This window comes from Epinephelus fuscoguttatus, linkage group LG7 (genome assembly GCF_011397635.1).
Source record: "Epinephelus fuscoguttatus linkage group LG7, E.fuscoguttatus.final_Chr_v1".
In the NCBI taxonomy this organism is placed as follows: domain Eukaryota; kingdom Metazoa; phylum Chordata; class Actinopteri; order Perciformes; family Serranidae; genus Epinephelus; species Epinephelus fuscoguttatus.
Genome location: NC_064758.1, coordinates 14087292 through 14100890, shown reverse-complemented (window position 1 = coordinate 14100890; position 13599 = coordinate 14087292). Strand labels below are relative to the sequence as shown.

Sequence of the window (13599 nt, the reverse complement as noted above, 5' to 3'; positions counted from 1 at the left end):
TCTGTCTTAAAAAAAAAAAAAACAGACCAAAAAAAAAAAAGGGAAGACAACAGGTTGCAGTGGTGAATTTTGAGATTTTGTGCTTTTTGCTTCCTTATCCTCCTTCACACTAGTGAAAAGAAAATGTCAAAAATACACATTTAAATGTTTTGATTCACATTTCTATTCAAGAAATTTATCCAAAGAAGATATTTCATTAGATAATGCCTCATTTGCATAATTAAACACTAAATTCCACAATACATATCTTATCAGGTTTCTTCCATACTGAGCCAGGAATCATCACTTCGGTTGCACTTACATGCACCAGACTTTCCAATTTTATTCCTATCTATACATCAAAGGTTTTTACAGAGGGGCTTGTTCATGTATCATTCATATGCTGATTTATAGAACATTGTATTCCTAAAAACATGGTGAAATCTTTTTTTTATTATTGCTGTTGACCATATTTTCTGATTTATGTAGTGATAAAAAAAAGACATCTAAAATCCCCTCTGTAAAAACCTTTGATTCTTTGACCCAGTTTCACAACTGTGAATAAGAACATTGTGTGTACAGATGGACTCAATTGTATTATGATTATTAAACAAGTAAATATATTACATAATGGATAAGTAACACCACTATGATGATTCTGCGTGCTGATGCTCTGCTTTGCATGTCTTGTTGTAAATCACACCTTGTACTATAAACCACGCACCCCACACTGATCTTGAACAATATCCCTTGTGTTATAACATTTTTATCAGTGATGAATAATGAATAACAATGTTTACACAGTGCCTGAATGGTCATAAGCAGAAGACATCAATAGCTGCTATTCGTGTAGGTCTCTGTAAATTAGAGGCCTTATCAGTCAGTTTGCAGCATCTGTCCGGTTCTGTTGTTTTATCCACCTGTCTCCGTGGTCTGCCCTGCTGCTCAGGTGACTATGGGATAATTACAGAGATTTACATTGTCTTAGAGGAAATTGGAGGACTTAGCCCAGGTGTGATGTTTAAAGGCCCCTCATTACACTGATCAGCACTCAACCACTGATTTCTACCATGTCTCTCGCCAATTAGCTCCCCGTCTGCCTCGGCAACAAATCCCTCTCACCACATTAAAGCAGATAAAGAAAATACAGAATACATAACTCTATCAGGTGCGTGACTGTTTTGACATTACAATATCTAAGATTGTATGTTGAGCTTTTATCTTTGCCTGGTTGTGAGGAGAAACGAGCATCATTTCTTTTCACAAAGCCAGAGAATCACCAAGGGAGCAGCGTGCACACAAGCAGTCTAGCAGCCACAGCCATGCTCTGACTTGCGGCCTGCCACCAGCAGCGGGTAATTGGCCCCGGAGGATTTAGGGCGGGATGGTGTGTGTGGATGGCGCGGTCGTATCCCATAATCTCCAATGGGGCAGTTGCCATAGAGAAGCGGAGTGAGGCATACCAATTATTACTGCATCTTATTCCACAACACACCTGTTTGGCTCATCTGCTGGTTTAGAAACAAACTGCTGCTGTGATCAGGCTGACATCAGTGGCAAGCACACTGATAAATGGAGTATTATATTTTTAATAATGACAGGGAAAATATATATGATAAATCTTATACTGGGTACAATACATTTACATGCATTAGCATAAGCAAAATACATGTTTGTTTAGAGATGCATCACCAGGATCATATCATACACAATGTTCTTGTTGTGTAAAAACATTCACTGTTAACATTACTTCCTTCATTTTTTCCTTTCCTTCAGTATTCATGCATTATGTATTAAGATTTTATTGCTTGTTTTAAAGGTTTTAAACAGTCTGGCTCACTCCTTAGTGGAATGTTTGTATCATCATACTCCAGCTACAGCACTGCAGCTGACCTATCAGATGCTCCTGGTTGTTCCACACAAAAACAGAGGTGACTGAGCCTTTGTGGACGCTGCCCCTAAACTCTGGAACAGTTTACCTATTTTTTAAAACTGCTCAGACTACAGACACCTTTAAGGGATAACTGAGATTTTTTGAAGTAGAGATGTATGGAGTAATTATCCATAGCCCCTAGTTTAGAGAAGCAGACAGGAGTACCACCATGGAAGCTAAGCAATGCACTGCTGTGGATGGGGGGAAGCAATTAACATATTTTAGCCTCTTAAAAAATGTATAACAGCTTAAGTGTATTTCCCTCACTTTACCTTCCCATTAGACAGCCGGTTCCGATAAACAAGCTGTTAACAGCTTCAGTTCCTCATCTATGCTCTCATCAAATCCACCAGACTCCATTGACAAAAACAATAATTTTAGCTTGCTGAACACATGAGCTGCTAGTCTACTGCTAGTTTGATCAGTTAGTTTGTTTGAGTTATTGTGTGACTTTGATGAATCTGAACTTATCACCTTTAATAAAAAGTCACACAAACAAAATAACTGATTGAGTCAGAAGTAGATCAGCAGCTCTAGTGTTAAGCAATGTTAAATCATTATTTTTCTCAAAGGAGTCTGGCTTTAAAGAGAACAATATATCAGCTTAAAGCAGTGAAAATATTTTAAATATAGCATACAATAAAACCGATATTGATTTTTTAGAGTTGGACCTTTTTTTAGGTGCCTAAAATACATCTTGTTGCTGACCGCTCCACAGCAGTACATTGCTTAGCTTCCATGTTGCACCCTGGCATGACCCTCCAAACTGGGGGCGTGGCAACAGACATCTACTATGTGTAATACACTGCTGTAGCCTATGGAAAAGTGACCCATACAACTCCACTTCAAAAAATCTGAACTATCTCTTTTAGTCACTACTGAGGACACACCTCTTCTCATTGACATACAATTGATTTGAGCTTGACACCTTAATTGAATTCACCTTTGTTAAGCCTCATCCTCTGTTATGCTACAATTTGTTCTCTATTGTGTTTATTGCTTTCTTTTGTTCCTATTGTTGTTTGCATCTGTATTCATGTTTTTTTTGTATTTTGTACCTGTTTAGCCTTTTGGTTAACTGTGGTCGTTTTTAAATGTACTCTACAAAAAAAGGTTTGACCTGACTTCATTATAATGAAAACATGTTTTAGATTACTTGGTTAATATTTACCCCAAAATCAAAAATACATATTTTTCTTCTCCTCTGTATTGCTCTTTATCCATCTAGATTATGCTGGTGTGAGTTGCAGAGTGTTGGAGATATCTGCTGCAGAGATGTCTGCCTTCTCTCCATTATAATGTAACTAGATGGTCTTGATTTTCTGGAAAGGGACATTACTGTTGAGTTTTTTAAATGTAGTTTTTGGTACTTTGAGCACCACAAGTCGAGTGCCATCTAGTTCCATTATGTTGGAGAGAAAGCATACATCTATACAAGCAATATCTCCAACACTCAGCAGCTCACATGAAAACAATCTAAAGTGATAAATAGCACAACAGATGAGAGGGAAAAAAAATGCTTTTTTGATTTGGGGTTGAACTCTCCCTTTAAGAAAAGTTTGTCATTCAGTTGTTGAATCAGAAACACACCATCTGTGTCATGTTGTCTTAAACAGGATGTGATTCAGGATGCTGTTGTTGAAGGCAAACACTAATCCACCACCCAGACCTCCACACACTATTTCTACACTGCGCTACTTTGACATTGTCCTTAAATTTGTCTCTTCATGGAAATTATAAAAATGTTTTGTGTACAGGAAAAAAGCAAACACCTGTTTGTGTCATATTTTCTGAAAGTAAAGTCAGTTTTTGTTCAAATTACTGAAGGTACATTTCCAACTAACTGTGTGATTAAAGAGTGTTTTCCTTGCAGAAAAAAACAATAGACCAGCCATTTTCTTAACATTATTAATATTATTAATTATTAATATTATTAATGTGGGGCTATTTGTAGCAAGGGTGCATAGTACTTAAACTAATACAACTGACACACTGCTACTACATTTACTTATTATTATAATTCTTGACTGAGATTCTTGTCGGGTTTTGGCATGTGAGTCGGTGGTGGTGGGGGTGTCACCACTGAAATGATTATTTTTGTATTGTTTTTTTTCTTGTATGCTTCTGCGTTTCTATCTTGCTATGTTTATTAAAAACATAATAACAAACTGTTAATCATAAAAAGCCAAAAAACATTGAAAATGACAGAAATTTGAAAAAACTGCCAAAATATATAAAGAAAATGTTATTTACATGTGGAGGAGGAAAGGTTAAACAAAATAATTTGCAACAAAGGCTGATGGAAACAATTTTTTCAAATACGTCCTTTGCATCATCTATTACAGACAATACAATCACAAATATGGAACAAAACGAGTTGAGGTCCCATGACCACTGTCTGACGGGAGTAAAGAAGTAAGTCTGTGTCAGGACTTAGGTTGAGATGGTGGCTGGGTCAAACAACACAGGACTTTTCCCCAGGAGACTGGTGTTCGTACCCAAGTAAATCCTGATTTATTTTAAGGTATGTTGTCACCATGTTCCTTTTCATAAACCTAACCTAGATGATTTTACTTGCCTAAACTTAAGCTACGTTACTTTATGTTAGGTACGTAACATCATTCATGGGACGCTAATTTCTTAGATACCACACAAGCTGTTGTGCGATGATATGTAGATTACCTACATTAAACATTAAGCTAATAGGAAAGGAAATCATCAATGTAAAATTGTTCATAACTACATGTAGTGTGCCAGATATCAATAACAAAATTAGACACTATTCAGTTCATGTCTAATGCATGATGTTTCTTTCTAATTGTGTACACTATAATGTTGTAATAACTTTCATTTGAGAACTGAGCAAAACAAAATGGTTGAAACACTCAACAGTTTACTAGACAGTTGGTGATTTTAAACAGCCATTAAGTTCACTGGAGAAGTGCATGATGGTATCATAAAAGACACTGTACAGTACGTAGTGGCAAAGATGAAGTGCTGCTGCTGTTGTCTGTAAAAGTAAGAGGCAAATCTTCTACAAGCTTTTGTTGGTTAAGTTTAACGTCTCTGAATGGATTCCTGTCTTAAACCTACATGTGCAGTTACACACACACACACACACACACACACACACACACCCTCTAAAGTTTGACTCTTGTTCCCTGTCAAACACAGCTGCAGAGCTGCTGGCCAGGTCAAGTTTCACTCATTCACAGTCGAGACGTTTGTTTAGGAAATGAGCGTAAATGCTGACCTTGGGGGTCATCATTCATTGTGCCCTACTTTAAATAGCATGTCAGCCTCGCCTGCCTCACGGCAACCTTTGGCATTGTCAAAGCTTTAAAGGGTTTGTGTGTGTTCAGTTTGAGGGCATTATGAGGTGCTATGATCGCGTCCCATCTCCAAACACACCTGCCTGTTTCTTCCAAAAGACTTTCTATTTGGTCTCATGTAATTAGTTCACTGTGTAATGTGTTTACTGAGGCATTAGCATGCGGCAAATGACAATGATTTTTAGAGGAAGAGCCATATGCTTTATGCTTTATGTGTTGAGTTCAACCAGGCATGAAAAATGTTGAATGGCACCAAGAGAGATTGAGTGCTCATGGCATGAGCCTTTTGAGATTATTCAGAGAGGGGACATCATTCTCTGAAGCTGTACACACAGCTGATGATCAGTTGGGTCAATATATAATTTACTGTTTTCTAATCAGGCTAGATTAAGGAAGATCTCCTTTCTCATCCAGTTAACTGGTGCCAAAACATTATGTACAATAATTATAGCTGGTTTAGTGAAGTGTGGGTTGGCTTTATCATAAGAAACATGGCCATGGTTCAGCCTGTGTGGTCACCAGGCATGGCAATGTGTTTCTGATTTCACTTTTGATTTTCACATATATACACACACTTTTGGTGGTGTTATGTATTTACCATTCAATTTTTTTTTTCCAGGACAAGAACTAGTTGACAATTAGCCCTTTTAACCCAACAGCACCAGGAACTGCACAGTCCCTGGAACTGAAAGTCCTTCTTGTGGGATCGTGTTTGCATTGACAGTACACCACATTTGAACAACCAGGAAGACTAACCAAATAGGCCAACGACAAATACTGCGAATGACGAAACAAGAACACAGAGACATCCCATTGTTCTCATTATTGACTGTCAAACAACTGACAGGAAGCCCCATACATGATTTTTAATCCGAATAAATATTCAAAGATTTATAAATGTATGATTCAAGTTCACTAAGGGAAGACTAGACTTCTGCACCTCCTCTTGACTCCCTTTTCAGATTTTAGAAATCTAGCCCCTGACATTTCAGATTGAGGGCGTTTCTACTGGCTATTCTACAAATGCAGATGTGTGTGCACGTCCCTTTGGTGAAAACCTAATTCTTTGTCAGAGAATCCTGCAGAGAAAGTTGCTATTTCAGCATCAGAAACAACTGCCTGAACTGCAAAGTAACCGAAAACAGGAAGACAAACTTACCAAAGAAATCAAGAATCAAGAAATCAAATAAAACACCTTTTAATGTCAGCGAGCGTTACAGAGGTGGAGAAAAAATGTTGCTAATAGATTAGCCTTCTGCTAATCAGAGACAAGGGTTCACCACTGTGGCTTAAAATTCACGTTTATGTAACATAAGCTAACGTTAGCTAGAGCCTCAGATCACAGTGTATCCTCCGCCTCACTCCCCGCTGTTACTGACCACCTTGGTTGGAGGAAAGCAGGCAGCAGTTCCAGAGCCAATCCAGCTCCCCAGCAGATCAGCAAACTTTATGTTGCTGCTGTTGCACAGGTGGCACTGTCACTGGCCACCAGCCTGCCGTGACCCTCGTCATGATGGTTTCTGCTAGACGATTTTGAGCTGCTACAGCTGCTGACCAAAGGTCAGCCTCTGGAGCTGCTGCTCGCTCTTCTCCAGGGAAGCAGTTTGGAGCAGCAGGGATTGAGGCAAAGTGACTGTGATGTGGCTTGCCAGCTAATTTTCTAAACGTTTTGACTGGGTTTTGCAGAATTATACAGCATTTGTATCAAGGACAAATACAATCACCTTTATAAGTGTGTCATCAGGGAACAAAGACATGTTTTTATATAGAATGACAGCTAATGTTTGTGCAGGGTGAGGGCGGGACTGAGCAAATCCACTGCACACAGCTCTATGATGACATAAGATCAAATAAATCAATGTATGGAAAACACTGGGTTACTGTATGAAGTGCATACATATGCCTGCGATCTTCTGATGGGCTCAGGGTGGAGAGGGGAGAGCTGCAGCAGGAGGGTGTTCTCAGACTTTGCTGTTTTTGTTTTGTTTTGTTTTGTTTTGTTTTTGCCTTAAAACTGCCTACCCCTACTTTAATGGCTTATTAAATCACTTCTATTTTAGTAATGAAACCAGGTGGCCATGACACATCTAAAAGCAAACTCCATAATGGCCCATTACTGATAACTATGGACTGGGCTGATATCGGATTTCTTAAGGGTCATACACCTGATTAAAGATGCAGGTCTGTGTGTGATTCTGGCAGATTTGTATTCTTGTCAGCATTAAAAATCAGGATCATCAGTGGAAATGAATATCAGTATAACCCCCAACATTACAGATGTTCTCATTACACTGTGAGTGAAATTACTATTTCTGTCATTGCTAATTCCTTTTGTTGAAACTTCCAACCTAAAGCTATATCTTTCTGTACACGTACAGTACATTCAACATGTGTTGGGTAACGACTGATCGCTCCCACAGAGTGTATCATGGGAGTCTGGCTGCAGGATAACAGCCGGTCCTGCTAATGATGCAAGATGTGTTTGTGATGTGGAGGCTCTCTGGGGAGGCAGGGTTCAGGTGAAGGTACAGCAAGGAGGCGGCCCACTGGGACCAGTTACCAAGGTAGAAGCGCATCCCTCCTCCACTCTTCACATGCACTGTACCTCTCCACGGCCTCTGTGAGTCAGAGTGGGGGCCATGAATAAAACTAATCAAAGACTCATACATCTCATACATTTTATAGTAGCTAAAGGAAACGGAAGTTACTCACATTGAATCTGGTTAAACAGGGAAGTGTAGCTTAAAAAAAAAAATCAATATATCATGGTCAGATAAAGAGTGTAGTTACCTTATGACTGCATTTCCTAGAACTCTGCCCAACTCTTCCTGCATCATTTGCCTAACTGAAAACAATCACTATGTCAACAATTTTTCCAGCGACCTTTCACTGTAAAACAACATCCCCTCTCTGTTTTATTGTTGTAAAGCAATACTGCAGATCCCCCGTAAATCAAACCCCCAGAAAGCTGTCACACAAACAGGGCCACGGTTAGAGGCATATACTCATGTCGCATTACAATAGCCATGTTCTAAAAAGCTAGTACTTAATGCATTGTTCAAAACAACCAAAGTTGACACAAAATCATGAGAGGAAAGTCGGTGTTTCAGTTATGATTGAACTGTCAGCCTGATCAGATGTTGCAGCAACAGACTGAATGCTGCTCCTTCAAACACATAGCAAGTGACACGCTGCATTTCAGGCGTGGCTTACTGTTTAGTATTGATTATTTGCTGCTGTAATGATTATTTCTTCTGTGGAATTCTATTCCAGGAAGAACAAACTTGATTGTGTTATATCATACTGTGCATTCATCACACTTAAATCCAAACTGCTTCTAACAAACTACTGTTTGCTGTTATATGTGTTTTATGTTTCCACAGGACATCGGCACATAAAACCTTCATAAAAGCATTGTTTCTCATCACTGTCTGTCGGAAGTAAGTTACTGCTGAGCAATGTAAAAAGATTGCAATTAAATGAGATTTATAGCTCAGAGAAATTTACTGTCCAAGGTAATGCTGACAACCACGGCCAAAATATACATCTGACATAAGCAATGAGGTGTGCAGGGAGATACCAAGATCTCCAAGCTGCCCACTGAAAGGACAACATTATCCAAGAGACTTTAAAATGCAGGATTTAAGATTCTTACTGTTAATGTTCATTATTAATGTTTATTATGGTCAACCTGAAAGTCATCTGATCACAGATTTCGTAGATGAGTTGGTCTAAAGTGAAAGTGTCACTGGCTGCTTATTGACTGGCTTATGTAACGCTTTAGGTGAACGTGCTGCATATCTTATCTGTGCAGATAAACTTAATGACTTCAGTTACATCTGTAGTTTTTGTTCCTCATGCCGACAGTGCTCAGGTTCCTCAACTGTAAATGATGAAAAAGGTCGTTGAGTCAATATCTCACAGGAAACTCAGTTTTCCGGAGCAATGGTTAGACTCATTGTGCAGTTATGTCCTTGTTACTCTGATGTCAACAAGGCCTGTATGCAGTTCTGGAGAAAGATAATTGATTGTTGAACCTCATTCCCAGGTCATCAAATACTTATGTAGTGTTGTTCTCAGGTCATCAAAGCCCGACCACAGTGGGTTGGTAGTCGGACCAAACCACCATCCCAAAACACTGGTTTCTGACAACCTTGTAATGAGACTCAACAATCCACTATCTTTCTCCAGAATTACATACTGCACCTTTAGGCCCAATTGCAAAACACACCTTGGCCCTACCACTTTGCCTTTACCCCTCCAGAACCCCTCCAGTACGTTCATGTCTAGGTTGAGGGTGTCCTGATAGGGATAGAGGTGTTTGGCAAAGTTTAGGACCATGTGGCCTTCCAAACAGATGTTTTCCAGAGGTAAGCTTTAAACCAAGTGTTATGAGAAATGCTCTGCAAGATTGCCGTATGAGCAACAAATGAAACCAACAAATGTATTTTCTCTGTTAATAAAGATTTAAAAATTACACTGACCATGGTAATATCTCAGTGTAATACCATTTCAATGTATTATGGTTTCCTTAACAAAAAGGACATCACTAATATGCTGTTGTAGCTAACGAGCTAGCTCAAGTTACATTCTTATACTGTTATACTCCCGAATTTTGACACTTGTTACCACTCCTCTAATATCAGCACAGACTGGCGGTGTACAGTAGGAGCACAAGTTGGTAACGTTAGCCTACAGAGCACCGCTAGTGGCCTGGTAATGATGTGACCCCTTTTATTTGATGACTTGTTTGATCGATTTACTGTGTGAAACTCTGTGAACTAATCACAAGGGTACTGACATCAATAAAAGGATGCCTATAGCCCATGTAAAAGAAATAACCGCAGCAGATGATGGCATATTCGCAATGTCCGGCAACACTCGTCTGTTTACGTAAAAGCCATTGATGATGCTACTGATGGCATATGAGGGTCATGTAGGGTTGTCCCATTTCATAGGGGAAGATTTTAACCACTGCCCCTTGTAACTCTGCTCTGAGGGGCAAGGTGGCACTGAAAAACAAGGCATATGGGTAAAAATAAAAATGGGACTGGGCCTTAATGTGTTACAATGATCACCTAAAGGAGAGAATTTTGCTATAGCCATGAATAAAATATTATTTGAAGGGGTAGGTGCAAGTAAGGTTAGAGCTGAATACTGCTAAATGCAGGCACCCCAGTCTAAATCCCCACGTCAGCAATGACACAGACTCTAACAATCTGCTCTGAATTCATAGGGGTCAGTATGCAAGTAAATGACTGGCAGATTTCATTGTTATATAAATCAGGAAGAAATGAGTATCAAAGTCCACAGGCCTAAACATTACCTGAGTGTCTCTGCTGCACAGACCTGTCACTGTAAGACAGCTACACATTAACACATTCAGAACACCGGGTAACTCAAAGCTCAGCCACAGTTTTACAACCCTCCAAACACACCCTTTGGATTTGGGCGCCGCTCTGTCAACAATGCAGTCTCCAGACGCCAGGCTAGTAGGTTCACCTAGTCTTTCCAGCCAATCAAAAAGAAGCAGCTAAGAGCGACACGGTCCCACGAGAGCCTATGAGAGAGCAGGAGCCATGGAGACCAGCTGTTAGCGTGTAACCGATGGGTGAGGAAGTGTTGAGGGGGCAGGTACAGGTGACATTTTGGCATGCAAAGTGTATACTGAAGATGCTTTGGGTCAAAATCCCAGTAGACTTTAGTCTAACAAGCACAAGATACATCCAACGCTGCATGCAAACAGCTTAACTTCAGCAAATACAGTCACATGATCTACCTTTATCTATTCACAGTACCTCCAACTACACTTCACACCAGCTCCTTAAGGATAAAATATGAGTAGAGTTTGCCAACAAAGCCCCTGCCTGTGCATCTCTCATGAGTAAAACGCCCTTGCTCTATTTCCAGTCTGTCTCCCATCAGGTTAGAGGTTAAAGACACACAATAGATGTGGGAACACCTCCAGCTTTAACCCCAGCTGACCTACCTCTTGATGAACGTGACCTCTGCCCTGGAATCATCACCCAATCGCTCCATCTCTCCGAGACAAAGCAGACTGCACAGGAATCTGCAACTTACACTCTCCAGCTCACCCAGAGCTCTGAAACACACTGTATTTAAACGTGAATGGGGAAAAAACCAAAGGCAAAGATGTTGGCAGCTGTGATGTGTGTTGAGAGGAATTCACCGTTGTTATCACTCACTGAGTTATGCAAGAACAGGCCGGTGGAAACCTTTGCCTGGTACAGTGTTGGGCCTCAGCCTCATCATGCACAGGCTAAACACACACTCAACAGCATGCTGGTTCACACACACACACACACACACACACGCAGAGAGAGGGAGAGATCCAAGAAGATCCTGCCCTGAGGATTTTCTAATTACCCTCAGTGAATGGGAGGCAGTCGGACACACGGAGGGCCAACCGCCTGGGTTATCACACACACCACTAAGACTCCCTGGTCTTCTTTCGAACATACTATTTTTAGCTTTCATCTGTGGCTTTTTTTCCTCAGAGGGCATGAGGTGTATGGGAGACACAGTGAGGAGAAGATTTGTTTCTGCCTCACTCTGTAGCCAGAGCCAAAACAACAAAAAACTCTCTAAAGCATTTACTGTAGTTGCTTCTTCTTTACAGAGGAACTCATCATTAGACGTTTCTTAAGAACTAGTGCTTGAACTAAAAGTCAGCTACAGAAAAAAAACATTTTCTGCACCGGTTACGAGGTAACCCGAAAACCATTTCATACTTCAGCACGTCTCTTTATTGGTTGGATGCTTAGTAATTCTTCTGTTTTAGAGGTTTTACCATCACGTGTGGCTACAAGTGTCGCCCTTCTGTGTGGAGTTTGCATGTTCTCCCCGTGTCACTGGGGTTTTCTCTGGGTACTCCAGCTTCCTCCCACAGTCCAAAGACAGGTTAATTGATAACTCTAAATTGTCCATAGGTGTGAATGTGAGTGTGAATGGTTATCTGTCTCTATGTGTCAACCCTGCGATAGTCTGGTGACCTGTCCAGGGTGTACCCTGCCTTCCGCCCAGTGTCAGCTGGGATAGGCTCCAGCCCCCCTGCGACCCTCAAGAGGATAAGCAGTTAGAAAATGGATGGATGGGTGTATCTCGCCACCATGGCCTCATTACCCATCTAGGAGGCCCCATAGCAAAAATGTTCTGTTGGCCTCCCATTTAACCCGGGGCTATATTCCTACGCTAGAATAGCCTAATACTGTTAGCCCAGGTTTTCTGTTTATCAACTAATTTTTTTTTAACACATCTTTAATTAGAAAAATTTATATTAGCTTGAAATTAAAGGGTGGGTCCATCTGTGCTCCTTCCCAAGTTTTTAGATTGGAATCTCCCACTCAGGCATTATCAAAAAGTAGTGATGCAGGTTACGCGCCGATGCCCTCCACACCCTACCTGAACCCCACACATGCTGTTTGCTGACAGCATAAACATGGAGAATAAGGAATATATATGCATGGAAGAGTTTAGCTTGGCTGTGGAAGATGGTGTCATTTTATTTATTATTGAACCTTTATTTAACCAAGTGAATACTTATTGAGATACAATATAAACATATATTTGCACTGTATAAACACATTCCACAATCAGTGTATGCACGCCCCCAGTCTGGAGAAGCAGAAAAGAGATGAGTTAAGCAATGTAGGCTTCTGCTGTGGACGCCACGTTACTTTAGTTCTGAATAACCAATCAGAGGCAGCAGTAGACCAACAACTCATTGTGTTCTGCGAATTAAAATGACTCTTTCTTTTAGCAGAGTCTGGTGGCTGTGGACGGGGGCAGCAGCAAAACATGTTTTAGCCTTCTTAAAGTAAGGACCACCAAAAACAAAGTGTAAAAGTAAAAGCTTTATTTGGGTTATTCTAGCACTTTACCCTGCCGTCTGACAGCCCTTTCGGACAGGAAAATGAAGCTGTTATATTGCACTCTTTAAAGACCCCAGACTCCATTGACAGAACAGTAAATTTACTTTTGAGCAGATGGGAGTTGCTGGTCTACTGGCGTTTAGTTTGTTTGTATTTGCTACAGGAAAACACATGGCAGACATGAAATGTCTTTGCTGAGCTGTCTATGTATTAGCTGTTTATTCATTTAGAGTGACTGTAAATTAAAGTTTGTGTCTTAGTGTGGGCAATTTCAAATCTAAAGAGCACCAAACCCTCAGACTTTAACATCAGCAGCTGAGACTCATTCTGACTGTATTAGCTGTTTATTCATTTAGAGTGACTGTAAATTAAAGTTTGTGTCTTAGTGTGGGCAATTTCAAATCTAAAGAGCACCAAACCCTCAGACTTTAACATCAGCAGCTGAGACTCATTCTGACTGTAC

The 13599-nt window shown here is 40.3% G+C and overlaps 1 protein-coding gene across 3 annotated transcripts in view; it reads right to left on the bottom strand.

The window, feature by feature from the left end:
- ttll10 (tubulin tyrosine ligase-like family, member 10) overlaps window positions 1-11363 on the bottom strand; it is a 46294-nt gene extending 34931 nt beyond the window's left edge. For 2 of the 3 annotated variants that reach the window (XM_049581056.1, XM_049581058.1), the window contains exon 1: window positions 11234-11363. Coding sequence is in view for 1 of the 3 variants with exons in the window: in XM_049581058.1 (XP_049437015.1) it covers window positions 11234-11267 (34 nt within the window). In the remaining 2 variants the exon portion in view is untranslated. The remainder of the gene's footprint in view (window positions 1-11233) is intronic. The other variant, XM_049581057.1, reaches the window with a different exon arrangement.
- Window positions 11364-13599: the final 2236 nt, after the last annotated feature.